This window comes from Rhinatrema bivittatum, chromosome 7 (assembly GCF_901001135.1).
Source record: "Rhinatrema bivittatum chromosome 7, aRhiBiv1.1, whole genome shotgun sequence".
Lineage (NCBI taxonomy): Eukaryota > Metazoa > Chordata > Amphibia > Gymnophiona > Rhinatrematidae > Rhinatrema > Rhinatrema bivittatum.
In genome coordinates, this window is record NC_042621.1 from 152,939,206 (window position 1) to 152,962,083 (window position 22,878).

General features: G+C 42.2%; 1 protein-coding gene across 2 annotated transcripts in view; it reads right to left on the reverse strand.

Annotated features, from left to right (window-relative positions):
* Positions 1-22,878, reverse strand: part of LOC115095541 (synaptotagmin-15-like) — a 118,243-nt gene that overhangs the window by 74,684 nt on the left and 20,681 nt on the right. Inside the window, exons 2-6 of one of the 2 annotated variants that reach the window (XM_029609431.1) lie at positions 15,019-15,229; positions 9,312-9,457; positions 8,458-8,750; positions 4,128-4,298; positions 347-458 (exon numbers count right to left, since the gene is read on the reverse strand). In XM_029609431.1, coding sequence (XP_029465291.1) covers positions 347-458; positions 4,128-4,298; positions 8,458-8,750; positions 9,312-9,457; positions 15,019-15,229 — 933 coding nt within the window. Of the gene's footprint in view, positions 1-337; positions 459-4,127; positions 4,299-8,457; positions 8,751-9,311; positions 9,458-15,018; positions 15,230-22,878 lie in introns of both variants that reach the window. The other variant, XM_029609430.1, reaches the window with a different exon arrangement.

Here is a 22,878-nt window from a genome sequence, read left to right on the forward strand (position 1 = left end):
CTATATTAGGTGCACAGTATGAGTCCAGTATAATGTATATATGTATACATTTGATCCAAAAACCAGGTTCATTTTGCATGGTTTGGTTATCCTGAATATCAAACCTGTTTACTGAATTCAGGAACTAGGGTTTGCCATCCCTGATCTAGATCATTACTTAGGGTACTCATTACTCATGCTGCCTTTGTCCTTGGCAGTGCATCCTAATCCCAAGTTCACCCCCAGCTCCACCACTCGTGATCCATATTCTTCATAGACATCAGGGCACTGCAAGCAAAAATAATTCAGAAAGAAGGGTTTGGGGGTTATTGAGCAGGGAGAGAGAGAGAATACTTACAGACCATACCTCTGTCCTCCTGCAACTGCAGGCCTTTAGCTCTCAACACTACCACAGTGAGACGTCCCAGGTAATCATTGTAGCTGAGAGAAAACTGTATATCTCCATACTCGGAAGGAGGCTTTAAAAACAGAAAATCTCATTTACAAATTGCATTAGATCCTTACATTTGCTACATTTTTAAGTTTATATTTTTAAATTTAATTTTCCCCCTCTCTAATTTGACTATGTTCGGTTTTGCAGATTAAGTCTTGGAGAGAAAGACAGGGATGAATTAGAGTGACTGCCCCTAGCCTCAATGCATTAATGCTGTTTAGCACAATCCTCTTTCCTGGTCCCTCTTCCCCCTCCCCCCCCCCCCCCCCCGACCTGAACCTTGCTGTGTACTGCAACCACTTCAGATATCAGGTTGGAGCAGCCATGCCAAATCATTCAAGCTCTCATAGCTCCCAGTAGGGTAGGTGAAAGCAATCCACCAGAGCCAGTATAAGCATATTATGCAGCTTAGATGAACCTTGAGCCTTGTGTCCCTTACCTTCTACCCTCCCTCCACACAAAATTAACTTTCAGAAATTAGCAATGTGGATGAATATGATATATATACATTCACTGGTATGGTGCAAGCCTGAACAATTATTGAAAAATCTGCAAAAAAAAACCCCACACTTATAACCTGTATTACAAACCTGCCATTCCAAAACAGCACTAACTGTTAGGACTCAAACAGCAATAGCCCTACCTAGGAAAAGACAGCATTAGAAATATTACATCAGGCACTAACATATCAATTCACTTCCTATTGCATAAACAGAAAAAGCTGAACTGCTATAGATCCCTACACAGCAAGTACAAGCTAGCAGAATTGCTCACCAAATACAGAATAAGAGACCATAAATTACAGTGCATATGATTAGTAGTACTTTAGTTTTTCTGACCCCAAGCCTTCATCTCCCCAGCTCTCTCCTCAATTGACCCCCTCTGCCCTCACCTAGGATCTCACTCACATGTGCCCCCATTTTCTGGTACTCTCACTGCCTTGCCCTCAGTCTGCGAGTCATCGCTCATGCCTTCCAATCCCTAATTTCCACCTTACATCAGCTCCTCTCCACAATCTGAGCCCCACTTCATCTCATCTTTACTCCACCCTATTCCCAAGTTCCACCTCAACTGCTCCCTCTTCCCTCCCATTCCTGAATTCCACTTTTCCCAATCCCCTTCCCACCCTACCTCCTCCTTCTCCCCACCTACCCCTGTACCACTCATCTTTTCCTCTTCCCCTCATCCCTAATTGCTACCTTCCCTCCCTCCCTCCCTCCCCACCCCATCTCCTCTTCCCTCCTCATCCCACCTCACTTTTTCCTTCCCTCTCCCCTCTCCCCCATCCCCAATTCCCATTTGCCTCCTCCATTCCCTCCACCTCCTATCCAAGAGTCCCACCTCACCTTCCCCTTCCCCATTCCTGGGCCCCAATAGCTGGGGAGCAGCACCCCCCTAATTCAAACCTCCTGTTACTGGCAGCTCTCCTGCTTGCCCAGTTCACAGCTCAGATTGACTATAGACGTCTACGTACTATGGAGCACCTCATGATTCAAACAGCTGTGAGCAGCGCCGCAGGCAGGAAAGGCGCTGGCAGTAGAAACAGTGTACCTGAGGACCTATGGACCACTGCTGGCTCCACTCCCCTGATGCTGGAGTCAGGCCACAATTGTAGGACGGGAAAGAACAGGGACCTCTGTCCTGGGTGAGAAAGAAGTGCAAGCCCTTGGGGGGAGGGGGGAGTGGTAGCTCCTGGGTGGAGCATCTGTGGAAGGGTATATGGCCCCTCCCCCCAAAAATGTTGACACCCTAATCAGCTGCCTAATGGATAAATTGATCCTAGAGCCTGTTAGTGATTACCTGAATTGGATTACACTGTAGACCTGATATGAAACGGCTTGATATAAAGAGAAATTGCTAATAACTCCCATTTTTTCCCATTTTTTTAAATCTTATTTCATGATTTTTTAAAAATTAATAATAATAGTATTTTTGTTCCCTTTAAGAGCCATACTGGGTCAGATCAAGGGTCCATCTAGCCCAGCATCCTTTACTTCAATGAAATCTTTATTTCCAGCATCCAATAAATTGTACAGTATAAGATTATCACATCTTTCTTATCTATAGCAGCAAAATATATGCGCTCGATATAATGTGGACTCACTTATGATGCAGACCAAATTTTGGACCCCATGACCCGCATTATATTGGGTCTATAGTGGCTATGGGGATTGTAAGTGGGGATGGGTGATTATTCTGCCAAAATCTGCAAGGCAGGCTGGGAGGAAAGAAGCGTTGAAGAGTCCCAAGGAGGTAAAGAGGGCAAAGTATCAACAAACGGGACTAATCAGGAGAGCTTAGATCTTCCCCACATTGTACAGAATTTCTGTGGAAATAAATGGCAGCCCTCTTTTTCCATTTATAGTATATGCTTCATCTAAATGGGGCAATAAGGCTGCTGTGGGGGTGCAAGGTGGGGCATGAAACTGTGGAATGGAGAAGGAGCCAGAGTTTTGGGGGCTCCCGCTGTTAATGTTAGTAGAAACTTCCTGTGGCTAGCTGGGAGCATTTAAACATGGCGTGGGCATCCCAGCCTAAGCACTTCCACTGCTCCCCTATAAGTTCCCGATGAACAATTGCTGCTAGAATCACTAATGGGGGCGGGTAAGTTAATGGGGTTCCGGTTAAAATGGGGCAAGCTAAGTGACTCATATAGATACTTTGGATGTCATAGCTGTTGATAGATAAGAATCCAAGTCAACAGCAGTTGGTCTTAGGGATGGGGGGGTCCCATCAAGTTGGTTCTGTGTGAAGGTGGAGGGACCACATGGCATAGCAGTGTCTGAAGTTGGTAATCAGGTGCACTTGTGAGGCAGGGGCTGCACCTGATCCCCGAAGGCATAGGACTCCTGGATTGGAAAGCGAACAAACCAGTACAGGAACCCAGCCCATGGACAAGGGAGACTAAGGGTGGGGGAAATTGGTCAGCCCGGTTTTGTAAGGGTGCTGAGGGAAGGTGGATGACAAGTCCAAGACCTGAAATGTGGGGCTGATTGAGGCGGTAGAATATTCAGAGTATGAATAAATGGCATTAGTTAGAACGGCTTGTGTCAACCCCACACTGTACCTAATTTCTGAAATGTAAATCTCAAACAATGTATGTAAAGCCATGGCCATGTTTTTAAAGTTATAAAGTGTGCTTCGTCTCAATGGGACCCGCCATTTGGGAGGGGGATGGGGTATGAATCTGTAGGATGGAGGAGGTGAATAACTGGGGTGCTGCCATGCTGGAGTCTCTGGCTGCGAATGTTATCACAGGTCTCCCTTGCTGCAGAGTATAGTGATGTGAGTAAGCCACAGTGCTGGTCCTGCTGCATATTTTAAATTATGTTATACTGTAGGTTTTTTTCAAGCAGGTGAAAGGTAAAGGGAAATGAGGCAGCCATGACACGTCCTACTTCTGTTCTTTATAAAGAGGATGCGGATCAGCTGCTGACCGCAATGGTTTTATTTACTACTGTAGCCCATTCATAGCATGAGAGAATCTCTGGAATGTTACTGGACAAGTTTTGGACCAGATTTTTGACACTTTTGTTCTGCATTTCCAGCCTCTACTAGATAATCCATAACAATTTTTCTCAGCTGGAATTCAGTTTCCAGCATTCTGCTTCCTATTGAACTGCAAACATCTAAGTTTAATGTAGGGATGTGAGGCTAGTTTACAATCAATTGCACCTTACCACTAGCTTCTCACCTCCAAGTTTTCTGCCTCCAGGTCCCTCCAGATGATTAGTTTGCTGTCTCCAGTCAGCGTTTCATTTTTCAGAGGGAACATCACCTGTCCCAGGAGATGATGCTTCTTCAGTTTATCAACATGGTAGACAGAAAACTTCAGTGTTCTTTGATTTAAAGTTTTACTGGAAACCTGCAGCAGAAGGTAGATCAGTGGGTCATTTCTGTATTCTGTACAACATTTGTAGACTATAAATAAACTATTAGTTATTTAACAGAAAAAATGGTAAATAAATAGCATACAGCATATTCATTGACTAACTGTGGTAGTGGTCAAGTTTTGAAAACATTAGGATATTTTTCATTCACAAATCTGGAGCAATATTTGCACTGGGGCAAAATTATGACACATCTGTCCCAGAATTTATGGGCCTATATATTAAGCCCTGCGCTAAGATTGTGCACTGAAATTCAGTGCACAGTTTCTTAACTCAGGCATTAAAAAAAAAAAAAAAAATTAACTCCAGAAACAGTAAGCAAATGGTATGCCAATACATTGGGAGTTAAAAATGTGCACACAAACCCAAGTTAAAACGTACTCTTAGCACAGGCCAATCATACATTTTAACTCGGGTGGCAAGGGCAGTCTCTCAGACTGGATTTATGCACTCAAAAATCATGTTTTGTGCACATTAAGGACTTCTATGTGCGCAAAACATGATTTATGCTTGTTCTGGGCACAAAAGTCTTTGCTGCATTGGAAGTACAGTTTCAAACAAGACTCTAGGCAGATTTAAGCAGGTTTACCACAACAAAAAACATTTAACAGAAGTTAAATAAAAACGCGTGCACAACTGCGGGTAAAACTATGCACACCACTAAGTGCATCTTATCACATCAGGCCCTTACTGTATCAGAACTCTGTCAAGGGCAAGCTCGTCTATTACACCTTGCTCACATATTCCTATTCTCTAAAGACTGGGAAACCAGCTCCAGTCCAACCCTGCACTTGACCGAGTCAATTCACAATGGTGGCTACAGCTGCTAACCCAGAATTTATTTATTTATTTGTGTGTTTGTTTGTTTGGCATTTTTATATACCAACATCCGTTTGCACATCGTATCGGTTTACAATTAACTTGGAACTTATAGGTAAGGCCTTTACATGGAACAGTAACTATAATTAAAAGAGGAACAAGAAACAAAATTTACAAAACAAAATTTACAAAAAAGGAAAATTTACAAAAATTACTAAAAATAATCAGTGACTGTATCACAGAGATTTATATATCAATCATATGTGGTGGGATTAGAAGACGGGTAGGCCTGTAGAAAAAGCCATGTTTTTAGTTGGTTTTTTTAATTTAGGTGTAGATGTCTCTGTGCGCAGATCTGAAGGGAGAAGAAAGGAATGTAAAACTTCTGTGGCTCTATCATCTAACAATTTCCCAAAAGAAAGTACAGGCCTAGGACAAATGTTCCTGAAGGATCTGAGCACTGGAAACCTGTTGAGCTTGTTACGGGCACAACCTTCCTGCTCAAAAAAAAATAAATGTACTCTTGTGCCACATACAGCATCTCTTTGAAAGGGTTTCATTATCCTAGAAACAAAGTTATGGGTGGAGCACAAAAATATACATTCATTTCACTCAGAATTTCTTTATATCTACATAAGAAATGCCATGCAGGATCAAACCAAGGTCCACCAAACCCAGCATCCTGTCTCCAAAAGTGTCCAATCCAGGTCACAAGTACCTGGTAGATCCCATGATGCAGATTCATTTCTCATTACTCCCAGGGACAACAATAGCTTTCTTCAGTCTACCTGGCTAATAATGTGTTAATGGGCTTTTCCTCCAGGAACCTGCCAAACCTCTTTTAAATCCAGCTATGCTAATTGCTTTGACCATATCCTTTCACAACAGATACCACAGCCTGATTGTGTGCTGACTGAAAAAGTACTTTCTAAGATTTGTTTTAAACCTGTTCGTTTTCAGTTTCATGGAATGTCCCCTTGTTTTAGGAAAGGGTAAATAACTATCCTTTATTTACCCATTTATCCCTACTCATGATTTCATAGACTTCTATCATGTCCCCACCCAACCATCTTTTCAAAGCTGAAGACCCCTAACCTGCGTAGTCTCTCATCATTTTTGTCTCTTTCCTCTGTACCTTTTCTAACGCCACTAGGTCTTTTTTGAGATGGAGCGACCACAACCTCATGCAATATTCAAGGTGTGGTTATACCATGAATCGATACAGAAGGAATATAATACTTTCCATTTTTTCGTCCATTCCTTTTTGGATCATTCCTAACATTCTATTGCTTTTTTGACTGCTGCCATGCACTGAGCAGAAGATTTCAATATATTGTCCACAAGGACTCCAAGGTCCTTTTCCTAGGTGATGACTCCCAGTACAGAACCAGCATTGTATACCTGCAGTTTGGATTGTTTTTCCTTGTGTGCATTACTTTGCACTTTTCCACATTAAATTGCATCTGCCATTCAGATGCCCAGTCTCCTAGTCCCGCAAGGTCCCTCTACAGGACTTCTCATCCATGGCTGCTTTTTTTTTTTTTTTTTAAACAACTTTGAATAATTTTATGTCACCTGCACATCTGATCACCTGACTCATATTCCTTTTTCCAGATCATTTATGAATATGTTAAACAGCACAAGTCCTGCTGCATTCAATAATGAATAGTTTCCATTTGGAAAACTGATCATTTAGGGAGTCATTTTCAAAAGGGATCGCATACGAAAAAGGACTTTTTGTATGCGATCACTAAATCGGGGCGGATTCAGGGCGGCGTCAGCCCCGGAAGAGGAGGAGTCGGGGCGGCACCGGGGCGGACGCGGCAGAAAGAAAGGTAAGAACCCTTTTCGCTGCCACTAGCGCTATTGGGTGCGAAAGCCGGCAGCGATCGCTGCCGGCTTTCGCAGGCTCACCCCCCGCTTCACCACCCCCCGCTTCACCACCCCCCTTGCCCCCTTTACCGCCGGATTTTCTAAGTTCTGTGAACTTAGAAAAATCCAAGCCTTAGTCTTGCTCTCTGTTTCCTGTCTTTTAAACAAGTTCTAAATCCACATTAGGGTACTACTTCCTATCCAATGACTTTTTAATTTCCTGAGGAGTGTCTCATGAGGGACTTTGTCAAATGCCTTTTGAAAATCCAAATACACTATGGGGTAGAGTTTTTAAAAAAGCTCGATCGCATAGCCGCGCGTATCCTCTAAAATCCTGGAATGGCGCGCGCAAGGCTGCCGATTTTGGGCAGCCGGCACGCACCGAGCCACGCAGCCTGCCTCCGTTCCCTCCGAGGCCGCTCCAAAATCGGAGCGGCCTCGGAGGGAACTCTCTTTCGCCCTCCCCTCACCATCCCCTCCCTTCCCCTACCTAACCCACCCCCCCCCCCGGCCCTATCTAAACCCCCCCCCCACACCTTTATCCATGGATTTACACCTCCTGGAGGGAGATGTAAATCCACGTGCGCCAGCGGGCTGCTGGCGTGCCGAGACCTGACCCGGGGGCGGTTCCGGAGGGCACAGCCACGCCCCCGGAACGCCCCAGCTCGAAACCACGCCCACGAAATGCTGCATCCCGCCCCCAAAACATCGCGTCGGTCGGCCCCGCCCCCAACACGCCCCCTTCAAAAAACCCCGGGACCTACGTGCGTCCCGGGGCTCTGCACACACCGGCGGCCTATGGAAAATAGGCGCGCCGGCGTGCAAGGCCCTGCTCGCGTAAATCCAGGCGGATTTACGCGAGCAGGGCTTTTAAAATCCGCCCATATATCAACTGGCTCACCTTTATCTACATGCTTATTTACACCTAAAAAAAATCTAAGAGATTGGTACAGAAAGATTTCCTTGAACTAAAACCATATTGACCCTTTCCCATTAATCCAAGTCTATATATGGCCAATGATTTTGTTTTGAAGAATAACTTAAACATTTTGCCAGCACAACATTAACCTCACCAGTCTACAGTTTATTGGATCACTCCTGGAGCCCTTTTAAAAAAAAAAAAAAGGTATGACATTTTGCACTCTCAGGTATTGTGGCTGTTTTAAATGATAGGTTACAGACTACTAGCAACAGGTTTGAAATTTCATGTTTGAGTTCCTTTAGGATTCTGGGATGGATGCCATCCCGTCCTAGTGATTTGTTACTCTTTAGTTTGTTAAGTTGATCTATTACATCCTCCATTATCACACAGATCTGTTGTAGTTGTTCAAAATCATCACCATTAAAGAATTTTTCAGGTATCAGAGGGGAAAAAACCTAAGAAAAGACCAAAAAACAAGTTCTTTGCTTTTGCAAAGATCTTGCAAATGAGCTGTACTGTACCTGAAAGACAAAATTTTCATCAAACTGTGGGTTCAGGGTTTTACGCTTGGTCTTGGATTGGAGGTAACGCCTTTCGTCGGGCAGCAGGAAGATTTTCACAAAGGGGTTGCAGGACTCGGAGGGAGAGTGCAGGTTCCTGGCTTTGACCAAAGCCACAAGCAGTCTCTCTGCCTCCTGCTCATATTCTACTGCAAACCATAGCCGACCAACATTGCCTTCAGGGAAGTCCCCCTCACTGTCGTCTTCTGGGAGCTTATATAAGTCAGGGTTAATGGATCCTATGACATAAGATCCTGCTTAAAGAAATCAAAGGGAACAAATTAAAAACATCTCTTCACATTAGTGCGTGTTCTGCACTGTTATTGTATTCAACTCATTTTCTCTTAATATACACTACAGGAATGAAAGGGCAGCCTTTATGCTCCACAAAGGTTCAGTTGCTTTCCTGACTGGAATGAAGAACAAAGTACTTTGCCAAGGAAACCGGCATGAAAATTAGGCTCCTGGATTGGCAAGAATATCTTGCATACATCTAGCTGCTGGCATAGACTATGATGTTGACTCATCTCCCATTCTGCCAAGGAAAGTGGTTGAACTGATTATATTGATCCAGATACATATAAATGGAAGCTTAGAGTTTCTCTATCTTTCCCCATCCCCCAACAGAAGACCTTTCAAAAACTGGTAGGTATAAAGCAGCAGAAAGCTAGTAAAATGCACCTAATGATGAAAAACATCTAAAAGTCATAGTGAAGGTAATTTAATTTCAATTGTTTTAATATATTTGTACTTATTTTAAGTTGGCAAATGCAAAGTTCACTATAGAACCCAAGATCTTAGCAGTGTGACTGTACCAAGAGAGTGGAAAGATGAGCGAGGTAGGGACTCAGGGGCAATGTAGGGTTCACAGTCCTCTTGAATTCGTTCTCCATTCTTCACATCAACCCAGTCTCGTCCGTGAAATTTTGGAGGAACAATGAATGGGACGCTTTTGGTCCTACTGTAATGAATAAACACAAAAGTTTGAGGTAATGATTTTGCATAAATAATTCAATTTTAAACACAGTCAATATAAGAAGTCATTTTGCAGATACAGTAAACTCAGGAGGCTGGATCACACTCCTCAGAAATCCCCTTGGATGGGAAAAGTTCTGGGGAAAGAATCTGTCCCCTCCCCATGCAGAGGTATGACGGAATCTCTCAACTAACCCCAGGAGATTAGAAGGTTATGTGGGGCCAATAACTGATTTGCCTGTACTTGTGTGCAGTCCTCTCTTCCAAGGCACAGTGCCTGCAGAAATCCCTCCATTTCAGCATCGGCAGACAGCAGGGTACCTGAGCCCAGAAAAGGCTCCCTATAGGCTGGTGTACACCTCTTCAGGAGAACCTTCTTGATCCTTAGATCACAATTGCCCTCACATTACTATGATGGTAATGATAATACTGAAGATGAGACTTCCATGGTTAGATTCTCCTGATAGTTGTCTCCATGATCCTCCCAGGAGCTTTGTCAAAAGCTTAAGCCAAATGCCTAGGAGTAGATTATTATGATCTCTCCTTCCATGAAGTAGGTGTGAAGCAGGCCTGTCAGCCTGCAGGTTCCGGCAACCTCATGAACCTCCTCTAACCCAGAGAAGACAATGAGAGCGAGAAAGACTACTCCCCCTGCTGCATCACTTTATATACACATAGATAAGCAGGAGTGACACGTCGACTCTTAAAGGCATATCCTCCCATTCACATTTACAGGGTGACTATTAAAGAGAACTCAATGGCCAGTGCTGGTAGAGGCTAAGCATGGACCAATTGGGACAAGCATTGCACCCATATTGAGGGAGCAATTTTCAAATGGTCCCATCTAGCTGTGTTAATCCATTTAACATGGCTCGATCCAATTGATAATTATCCTCCCTATTCTTTAATATAACCCATGCATCCAAACTCAATATTTCTTTTTTTTTTTGCAGATCACCATGCTACAATGCTGCCAGTCATTATCACCTCAGAACTTATCTCAACTCTTTTTCTTTCTGGATACAGTTCCTAACCTGACAAACTAACTTTGGACCATTAATGCTAGCAGAAGGTTGCTCCAGAAAAAAAATGAAGAGTGAATCACAATCTGTAAATCTCTAGTCTAGTGATTTATGATTTCTAACAGTTGTTTCATTAATATAGACTTGATTTTGAAAACATTATCTGAATATCCTTGATAATGTTTTTTTTTTTCATTGCAGGAACTTCAGGCCTATTTTTCTAGGATGCTTTCCACAGACATGAAATAGTAGAAGCCACCTTAAATGAGCTGGTGTTAATTTTCATTATATGACAGAATTTTGTACTTTTCAGATAAAAACAATGGAATGGTAAAGATATAAACAGAAACAGTGAGGTCAACATTCAGCAGGTCGCTGAGTAGGAAAGTTACTTGGATACGTTGATCCAGATATTCAGTGGAACATACCCAGATAAATGGTCCGCTGAATATATCGAGTGAAAGTTACCCGGATAATGTTATCCACATAGTTTTAGGACAGGTATTTTTCTGACCAGACTTAGCCAGCTTACTTTACTTGGCTAATGTTGAATATCAGCGCTGACTGGCTAAAATTTATCCACACCTCCAGAAATTTCTCCATCACCATCTCTTTTTTGTCCAGCTAAATATAGTGCGGGTAATGAGTTACCTGGACAAATTCTAGCCAGAAAGCAAAGGGGAATTATTCAAATCTTGGGTTTTGTCTGGGTAATGCAAAAATAAATTACAAAAACCCTTTGAATATTGACCTCATGGATGTTAAATTAGGACAACGGTAGTAAGATATATATAAATATATATGCAGTATATTTGTGACTGTAATACAAGATAGGTAAGAAAGAAAAACATGGATGAAGATGTTAAGATAAGTTGGTCAACTCAGACCATTTGGGCCTGCCTACTGTGCTGCCACAGACCTTTGATCCTTGACCCTTCCCCTCTATTGCCCTGTCACTAAACTCCCTTTGTGTCTGTACCAAGCATGCTTGAATTTTCTTGCTGTTTTGACCCCTACCATCTCCACTGGTACGCTGTTTTAGGTGTCTGCCAAAGAGTATTTTCTCACATTCTTTTCTGGAGCCTCCCTACGTCTAGCTTGATATGATGATCCCTCTTTTGTAAGCCTCTCATTTTATGGAAAATATTTCTATCATATCTCCTCTTTCCCCTCCTTTTCTCAAGTTATATCTTTAGTTCCTATAGTCTTTCTATGTTAGATTTATAATTTATTTATTTATTTAACAGTTTTTTATACCGACCTTCATAGTAAATAACCATATCAGATCGGTTTACATTTAACAGGGGGATAACTGAAGGAAACAATTCGGTTAACAATAGATAACAACAGATATGATAGGGATGTGAATCGTTTTTCAACGATTAAAATTATCGTCCGATAATGTTTATATCGTCTTAAATCGTTATAGAACACGATACAATAGAAATTCTAACGATTTATCGTTAAAAATCGTTAAATCGTGTTAGTGCGCACTAAATCGAGTTAGTGCGCACTAACTCCCCGTTAGTGCGCACTAACTCGATTTAGTGCGCACTAACTGAAAATGATACAAATAAACACTTTCCAGGTCACTGAAGGTCAGTTAGGAATGAATATGTGTTCCTATTGGCTGGCTGCCCTCTTATCTATTGATGTTACCAAGGTTACCACTGAGGTGATGGTTGGGGGGATGGGAAATGGAACTGGAAACTAACGAACACCAACAGAAAATGAAACAAAGTGTTCACACTTCCCAGGTCAGTAAAGGTCACTTAGGAATGAATATATGTATGTATTCCTATTGGCTGGCTGTGCTCTTATCTATTGATGTTACCAAGGCTAATACTGAGGTAATGGTTGGGGGGATGTGAAATGGAAACAGTTGGAAGCTTGACAAAAAAAGTAATGTAATGATCAGCACTCACGTGACTAGAACTTGTTTGTTTATTATTTTTGTTAGCAGGCACCTGAAATGCTAGTGCATGTTGAATTTGCCAATCACTGTGCATTTTAGAAAGGTGGTCCTGGCTGGAACTGTACACAGTTCAAATATATGTAATTGATTGTTGGTAAGTGTATTTTTTAAGTAGCCACACTGGCACAAGTATGTTTACTTTTCCTCCTACTTAACTCACTAGCTCAGCTTTGTAAGAAGGGCTTCTCTGCTTGTGTGTTGTTTTTGTTTGGTGTGAGGAGAGCAGAAACATCAGATCTTTATTCAATCTACTACAGTCATCTCTTACAGTGCCCTATCCCTATTAATACCAGGAGTGTTGTGATCTTCCTGCACACAGTGCCCTAACCCTGATACCAGTCTGAGACAGCTCCCTCCCTGCATTACTAGTGAGAGGCTGGCTTCACAGACAGGGGGGAGCTGCCTGACCCTCACTCCTGACTTCCCCCATGTCCCAGCTAGTGAATGGTGTGTGGGTGAGGGGGGGGGGGAGGATGGTGAAGTCTGAGACAGCTCCCTCCCTGCATTACTAGTGAGAGGCTGGCTTCACAGACAGGGGGGAGCTGCCTGACCCTCACTCCTGACTTCCCCCATGTCCCAGCTAGTGAATGGTGTGTGGGTGAGGGGGGGGGAGGATGGTGAAGTCTGAGACAGCTCCCTCCCTGCATTACTAGTGAGAGGCTGGCTTCACAGACAGGGGGGAGCTGCCTGACCCTCACTCCTGACTTCCCCCATGTCCCAGCTAGTGAATGGTGTGTGGGTGAGGGGGGGGGAGGATGGTGAAGTCTGAGACAGCTCCCTCCCTGCATTACTAGTGAGAGGCTGGCTTCACAGACAGGGGGGAGCTGCCTGACCCTCACTCCTGACTTCCCCCATGTCCCAGCTAGTGAATGGTGTGTGGGTGAGGGGGGGGGAGGATGGTGAAGTCTGAGACAGCTCCCTCCCTGCATTACTAGTGAGAGGCTGGCTTCACAGACAGGGGGGAGCTGCCTGACCCTCACTCCTCCGGGGTATTGTGATCTTCCTGCACACAGTGCCCTATCCCTGATACCAGGGGTGTTGTGATCTTCCTGCATGCAGTGCCCTATCCCTATTAATACCAGGAGTGTTGTGATCTTCCTGCATGCAGTGCCCTATCCCTATTAATACCAGGAGTGTTGTGATCTTCCTGCATGCAGTGCCCTATCCCTGATACCGGGATGTGTGCAAGAAGATCACAACACCCCCGGTATCAGGAATAGGGCACTGTGTGCAGGAAGATCACAACACCCCCAGTATCAGGAATAGGGCACTGTGTGCAGGAAGATCACAACACCCCTGGTATTAGGGATAGGGCACTGTGTGCAGGAAGATCACAACACTCCTGGTATTAATAGGGATAGGGCACTGTGTGCAGGAAGATCACAATACCCCTGGTATCACGGTTAGGGCACAAGTTCTAGTCACATTGACTGATCACATTACTTGTTTTGTCAAGCTACCAACTGTTTCCATTTCCCATCCCCCATATACTGTCAGTAGGAAACTTGGTAACATGAATAAATAAGAGGGCAGCCAATAGGAATACATATTCATTCCTAAACTGACCTTAACTGACCTGAAAAGTGTCAAATTGTATCATTTTCAGTTAGTGCGCACTAACTCCCAGTTAGTGCGCACTAACTCCTGTTAGTGCGCACTAACTCGAGTTAGTGCGCACTAATCGGGAAAAACGATTTTTAACGATTTTTTAACTAAAAAATCGTGCCTAAGACGATTTTCTTGCCCTGCCACACGATTTCTATCGTTAAGACGATATGGAAAACGATTCACATCCCTAATGAATAAGTCAAAGTTACAATCAACTGGAATCGATAATAATCGATAATAATCGATAATAATAATAATAATGATAATAATTATTATTATCGATAATAATCGATAATAATGCAGGTCATTCACTTTTGGTGTCCCTCCTTTTAATTACCTGTACTATATGTGGCCTCCAGAAGAGGACACAGTAGTTAAGGATGAGGTCTCACTAGAGATCTGTACAGAAGTAATATGACTTATTTCTTCTTATTAGTAATACCTTTCTTGATGCACTCAAGCATAGCAGCTGCCTTCTCAACCGCTTTGTCCCATTGATTGGCCTTAAGGTCATCTGCGATGATGATCTCTCACAGGTCTCTTTTCCTATTTAATGACTGACATTTCTTCTTTACCAAAATAGTGTATGGATTTTTACAGCCCAAATACATTTGTATTGGGGGGAGGGGGAGAGAGGGACTAAAATACAATTGCCAAATTTGTAACCATTACAATTTGTTTAGGTCATCTAGAATTTTATTTACACCCTTGGCATGTCTGCTTTGTTGAAAATGTACATATCATCCACAAATAGACACAATTCCCATTTTAGTCCTTCCAAAATGTCACTAATAAAGACAATGAAAAGGACTGAAAATGGCACTGATCCCATGAAGCTCTACAGGTCACTTTCCCTTTTACTAAAGTGGGCATTATTGACCCACTTTACTTAAACAACTTCTCACCCAGTTCATAAAAGAAAGGAGAAAAGGGCAAATGTACCTGGAATTATTTGGATGAGGCACTGAAGTCTGCTCAACTGATGTCAGATCATTGATGCCGCCATTGGAGTGCGTTGGTGTAACCGAGTTCAACAGTTCCTCGTAAGCAGGCGAGAGGCAGAGTGTTTTCCATAGGAGATAGATTGCTATGCTGATGAGAACTAAAAACAGGGTGCCCCCTATCACGCCTCCTGCTACCGCCACAACCTGTTCTGAATGTATACAAAACCACAAACCAATCAACAGAAAGTGAACAGATTTAGGAGAAATTGACTACTGATTAAAGGGCCATTACTAGGAAAAAGAATGGATTGTCGTTGTAAATATAGAACCACAGAGACTCTCTCAAAAAATTTTTTAGAAGGAGGTAATAGCCTTATACAATAATAGCACTGACAGAAAGGCTAAAGTACCAAAATGTTTACAAACAAAATAAATCACCGTGGGTCATGATTTTTTTGTATAATTTGATACGTGGGCATATAATTTAATACGTGGGCATAAATGTCAATGCTGATAGCATGAACTAATTTACACCAGTGGCATAATCATAGGCCATTAAATGAATTTTTTATGCTCAGTGAAATCAAAGTCCAGTTGTATCAAAAATTTCAAAGCGATTCGCATTCCATTGTATTTCATTGCATAGCATTGCATTAGCTTCTTTAAATAACATTGCTACTTAGCTTGATGTATACGAAGAAATGCCCGTATGTAGAGGCTCAAGATGTGTCAGCCCGACACGGACAGTGTTTCTGCAACTGCCTTCTTCAAGGGGCCGAATATATGTTAGATGGTTTTAGCGGCATTTACAACGACCTGGCGGTATCGGCAGGTCGGTACATTACAGATTTAACTGAGCATAAAAAATTCATTTAATGGCCTATGATTATGCCACTGGTGTAAATTAGTTCATGCTATCAGCATTGACATTTATGCCCATGTATGAGGTCTATCAAATGATACAAAAAAATCATGACCCACGGTGATTTATTTTTTTTTGTAAACTTTTTGGTACTTTAGCCTGTCAGTGCTATTGTCTATTGTTCTTCCATGAATTGCAAAGAACTCCTGAGCTCTGTCCACCCTCCTATGTTTACAGATTTGATGAAAGCACTATAAAATTAAAAAGTTTTGCTTTCTGTTCTTCTTAAGACCATTATGTTGAGAAAGATGGTAAATCTGATATTTATTTAGATACTAATGATTATTTATATAGCACTACAAAATATACACAGCACTGAAGAGACACATAGAAATGACAGTCCCTGCTCCAAGGAGCTTAAAATCTGGTCAAAACACATAAACAAAAAGTTTAAGAAACTTTATTATAAAAACTGGTCAAAACAAAGCCAAGCTCCTGTTCTAGCCCCTCCCCCCCCCCGACACACACACACACACATCTCCTTTTTTTTGAAGGGGTGAACAAACATGTGGACAAAGGTGAACCGGTAGGTTTGGAGTATTTGGATTTTCAGAAGGCGTTCAACAAAGTCCCTCATGACAGTCTTCTAAGAAAAGTAAAAAGCCATGGGATAGAAAGCGCTGACCTTTTGTAGATTACAAACTGGATACAAGACAGGAAACAGAGAATAGGATTAAATGGTCAGTTTTCACAGTGGAAAAAGGTAAATAGTTGTGTTTGTGGCAATGTGTGGATCCTTAGTCGCTGTAGAGAAGACTCCTCCCACGGGGAGGTGCCCCGTGGGGAACCATAGCGATAGGCTAACCTCAGAGAGCAGACCCTTGTAGATGGAAAGCTTTATTGTACTGCTGTAGATAGATGGTATGAGGCAAGAAGGAAAGGCACTGAAGTCCACATGGTGCCAATACGTTCAGACAGTCACAGATGCAGAAATCTCACCCAGATGTTCAAGACAGCTAGGAACCCGCAGTGCGGGCAAGGCCGAGTCTGGTGGGTGGAGTTGGAGCACCAGATCATAGAGCTCCTCACAGGAGTGTAGTGCGGCATCTTCCTGGATATGATAATGGTGGGACCGAAGATCCGTGGTACAGGATACACAGATTGGTAGGCCCTCGAGGAGCGAGTACCCGATAGTCTAGAAGATCCTGAAATAAATAGAGAAAGAGAGACCCCCGAGGAACGGTTGTCTAGTTAGTAGAAGCCCCGAAGGATGGTTGGAAGTGACAGGGCCCAGAGGAGCGGGTGCCTAGAGCTTCCAGGAGCGAGGCATCTAAGCGAGCAGCTTAGAGCGGACAGAGTAGCTTAAACCGAAGTCCTTGCTAACTCAATAATGGTAGTGAAGTGGAGGCTTGAAATACCGGGAGGTATCTACGTCATGCGGTGGGAACACCCCCGCGGTTCCCGCCATGATGTGTATTTGAGCTTAGGCAACATGCGTGCGCGAGCGACCTGGGAGGCCACTGGAAGGAGCATGGCGGACTGGAATGCCCTTGCTGAGTTGGAGACGCCATGGGCTTCGGCACTGGAGGCAGCCATCTTGCCCAAGGAGGAGGAAAAGGGAAGAAAAGAGGTAAGGCAGAGCGGTCACAGCCGTCTGCGACCGACGGACACAGCATAAACAGTGGAGTGCCTCAGGGATCTGTACTTGGACTGGTGCTTTTTAATATATTTATAAATGATCTTGAAAGGGGTATTTCGAGTGAGGTGATCAAATAAGCAGATGACCAAAATTATGCAGAGTAGTTAAAACTCAAGCAGATTGTGATAAACAGCTTTCTCTGCACTTTCTCCAGTGCAACTATATATTTTTTGAGATGTGGCGACCAGAAATGCACACAGTATTCAAGGTGCGGTCTCACTATGGAGCAATACAGAGGCATTATAACATCCACCATTTTATTTACCATTCCCTTCCTAATAATTCCTAACATTCTGTTTGCTTTTTTGACCACCACAGCACACTGAGCCGACGATTTCAATATATTATCCGCTATGACACCTAGATCTCTTTCCTGGATGATAACTCCTAATGTGGAACCTAACATCGTGTAACTACAGCAAGGGTTATTTTTCCCTATATGCAACGCCTTGCACTTGTCCACATTAAATTTCATGTGCCATTTGGATGCCCAATCTTCTAGTCTCGCAAGGTATCACAATCTGCTTGTGATTTAACTACATTGAATAATTTTGTTTCATCAGCAAATTTGATAACCTCACTCATCGTATTCCTTTCCAGATCATTTATAAATATATTGAAAAGCACCAATTCAAGTACACATCCCTGAGGCATTCCATTGTTTACCCTTTTCCACTGAAAATATTGACCATTTATTCCTACTTTCTGTTTCCTGTCTTTTAACTAGTTTATAATCCATGCAAGGACATCGCCTCCTATCCCATGACTTTTTAGTTTTCTTAGAAGCCTCTCATGAGGGACTTTGTCAAACGCCTTCTGAAAATCCAAATACACTACATCTACCAGTTTACCTTTATCCACATGTTTATTAACCCCTTCAAAAAAATGATGCAGATTTGTTAGGCAAGACTTCTCTTGAGTAAATCCATGTTGACTGTGTTCCATTAAACCATGTCTTTCTATATGCCCTATGATTTTGATCTTTAGAAAAGTTTCCACTATTTTTCCCGACACTGAAGCCAGGCTCACTGGTCTATATTTTCGCGGTTCGCCACTGGAGCCCTTTTTAAATATTGGGGTTACATTGTACCTGAAGACTGAGGGTGGCCAATGGATGATTTTAATGAAAGGTTACAAAATTTAACTAATAGATCTGAAATTTCATTTTTTAGTTCCTTCAGTACCCTAGGAAGCATATCATCTGGTCCAGGTGATTTACTACTCTTTAGTTTGTCAATATGACCTGTTACATCTACCAGCTTCACAGTGATTTGGTTCAGTTCGTCTGACTTATCACCCTTGAAACCATCTCTGAAACTGGTATCTCCCCAACATCCTCATTAGCAAAAACACAGAAGCAAAGAATTCATTTAGTCTTTCTGCAATGACCTTATCTTCCCTAAGAGCCCCTTTAACCCCTCGGTCATCTAACGGTCCAACCGACTCCCTCACATGTTTCTTGCTTTGGATAAATTTTAAAACATTCTTATTATGAATTTTTGCCTCTATGGCCAACTTCATTTCAAATTCTCTCTTCGCCTGTGTTATCAATGTTTTACCACTTAACTTGACAATGCTTATGCTTTATCCTATTTTATTCAGATGGATCCTTCTTCCAATTTTTGCAGGATGATTTTTTGGCTAAAATAACTTCTTTTACCTCACCTTTTAACCATGCCAGTAATCATTTTGCCTTCCTTCCACCTTTCTTAATGCATAGAATACATGGAACATTCTTTTTTATATTCCACTTTTCACAATTCTTTCAGCATTTCAAAGTGGATTACATTCAAGTATTTCCCTATCCCCAGAGGGCTTACAATCTAAGGCCTGGATTTATCAAAATGCAGTAAATATCACATGCGATAGGAAAAGGGGTGTGTTTTATGGTAATAGCCTGTTTATCGCAAAGTGCGCTATCTTACCACTTCGCATAGGTATTACCTCAGAGTGCAATAACTTTTTTGCACTTTGCGGTAAATACCACAATTGTTGCAATTCCTACCTAAGAGAGAGAGAGAGAGAGGGAGAGGGAGAGAGAGAGCACACCTAGCTATAAGGCCTTTACAGTAGTTAGGTAGTTAGGTATTATTTATACCTAGTTACTCGAGGTGAGGTTTAGGTAGTCGTGTAGGGGTTAGGGGCCACTTTGACATTCAGAGTGAGACATATGAACAGAACAGTACACTCTTGTGAAGATTTGATGTCCTTCGGAGTGAGGAAACTACCTGGGTAACATCAAGCTAGGTTGAGAGAACATTGTACAAATCTCATCTTTGGGTGAGTTTTCTCAATCCAAAGGACATCAAATCTTCACAAGAGTGTTCTGTTCTGTTCTTATATCTCACTCTGAGTGTCAAAGTGGCCCCTAACTCCTACACCACCACCTAAACCTCACCTCGAGTAACTATGTGGGCCTTATATAGAGGTATAAATATCTAACTACTATAAGAGCCTTATAGCTAGGTGTTTTCTCTCTCTCTCTCTCTCTCTCTCAATAGTGAAAACATCACAAAGTGCAATAAAGCCATATCACACAGCTTAACGCAAATGAAAAAGATATAGTTGTTTCCTGCGTTGCAAATTTGGAAAAGCGGAGGGGTTTGGGGCGGGATTTCTGGCCAAGTGGGCTGGCTTTGCAAATTGTGAAGCCATATCGCACAGTTTAAACGCAGGAAATAACTACACCTTTTTCATTTGCGTTAAGCTGTGCGATATGGCTTCGCAATTTGCAAAGCCAGCCCACTTGGCCAGAAATCCCGCCCCAAACTCTTCCCCTTTTCCAAATTTAAATCGTATCATGCGTATTGATGCTTTTCGCATGCGAAAACGCCTTAAAGCAATTTGATAAATGACCCCCTAAGTTTGTACCTGAGGCAATGGAGGGTAAAGTATTTTGCCCAAGGTCACAAGGAGAGACAGTGGGACTTGAACACTGGTCTCCTGGTTCATAGCCCACTGCTCTAACTACTAGGCCTCTCCTCTATTTCTGAACCTTCTCAAAACATGGAAGGAAAAACTCATTTGTGCACTCAAGAAATATCTACTAGCACAGATCACTAACTAGGATCTTCATATCCAGCCAGACTGCTCATCCTATTTACCTGAATCATACAAAATCATTACCATGGTAGTTTCTTTAGAGCTTCTGATGTACGAAAGCTTTTCCTAAAAAATATTTTTTCATGAGATAATAATTGTAATGACCAATGGGAACCTGCCTACTACACCAAACTTTAATAATATTGCCAAAAGCAGGAATAGATCCTACTCTGCCTTCTTCATACAGACCAATTTCTTTGATTAATCAAGAGAGTAAGTTGTTGGCAAAATGTTTGGCGGAATGGTTGAAAAACATATTGCTTAATTTTATTCATCAAGATCAGATGGGATTTGTCTTTGGTAGACAAGCAATTGATAATATTAGGAAGGTATTGGCAGCAATATACAAAGTTAAGTATATTTCATAACAGGCCCATTTGGTCAGTATAGATGCAGAAAAAGCATTCAATAGGTTGGTTGGGATCATCTCTTTTGGATTCTGCAAAGATATGGATTTCGAGGTTCAAGGTTCTTTCTTGCAATATATTCACAGATTGAAAGACCTAAAGCTACAATATTGGTGAATGGGAAGATAACTGAGGAATTTCAGTTATTACAGGGAACCCAACAATGGTGCACACTGTCTCCCATTTCTCTTCACCCTTAAACCTCTTTTAATCCTGAGTTTAGAGGTATCTCAATGGGGAACGTAGAATATAAACTCAATCTTTTTGCAGATATTTTATTATTGGTACAGGAATTGGACAAATCAATACCCATAATATTGGATATATTTCATAAATATGGCAATTTTGCAAGACTGATGATAAATCATCAAAAATCGGAAACAGCAATAAATTTGGCTATGACAATAAGATTGGGGCCTCATGTTCCTTTTGCACTTAGCCCCTAAAGAATTGAAGTACCTGGGGATTTATATCCAAATTGATGAGGCAAATATTTATTAACAGAATATTGTTCTGGTCTTAGGAAAAATCTATGACAACATCTGCCTTTATCAATGATGGGAAGGAGTGCATTATATAAAATGGTTCTGTTTCCAAAACTTTTATATGTATTTCAAATGTTGCTGTGTTGGATGAAAAGAGATGATGTTCTTTCACTGCAAAAACATTTAAACCATTTTTTCTGGAGAAAGAGGAACTGTACAGAACGAAGGATTTGGGTGGTATTAACTTACCAGAATGTACAATGTAGCCTGTCAAATGAGAATATTGGGAGACTGGATATTGGGCAGGAACCAATATACAAATAGTTCCATGGAACTGAGTTTGATGACTCTTTTCTTTCCTACAAATGTAGCTCAAGTAATAGGAGATTCTTTACCTAGGACAATAAAATTGAACCCACTAATCAAGCCAGTCAGAAATGTCTAAGCCTATTTTAGGAATAAATGGTCTTTACCAAGTAAATGTTCTCCTTTATTAACATTTAGGAATAATCCAGATTTACAACATGGTGGAGGGCAAATATTTAGATTGTGGTCGCTGTGCGACCTGTTCAATAGATCCCTAGAAACGGGAGTGGTGCCGAGGGATTGGAGAAGAGCGGTGGTGGTCCCTCTTCACAAGAGTGGGAACAGAGAGGAGGCTGGTAACTACAGACCAGTTAGCCTCACTTCAGTGGTGGGAAAAGTAATGGAGTCACTGTTGAAAGAGAGAATAGTGAACTATCTACAGTCCGGAGAATTGATGGACCAGAGGCAGCATGGATTCACCAGAGGAAGATCCTGTCAGACAAATCTGATTGACTTTTTTGACTGGGTAACCAAGGAATTGGATAGAGGAAGAGCACTCAATATCATATACTTGGATTTCAGCAAAGCTTTTGATACGGTTCCGCACAGGAGACTGGTGAATAAAACGAGAAGCTTGGGAGTGAGTGCCGAGGTGGTGACCTGGATTGCAAATTGGTTGACGGACAGAAGACAATGTGTGATGGTAAATGGAACCTTCTCTGAAGAGAGAGCGGTTTTAAGTGGTGTACCGCAAGGATCGGTGTTGGGACCGGTCCTGTTCAATATCTTTGTGAGCGACATTGCGGACGGGATAGAAGGTAAGGTTTGTCTTTTTGCGGATGACACTAAGATCTGCAACAGAGTGGACACACCGGAAGGAGTGGAGAGAATGAGACGGGATCTAAGGAAACTGGAAGAGTGGTCGAAGATATGGCAGCTGAGATTCAATGCCAAGAAGTGCAAAGTCATGCATATGGGGAGTGGAAATCCGAATGAA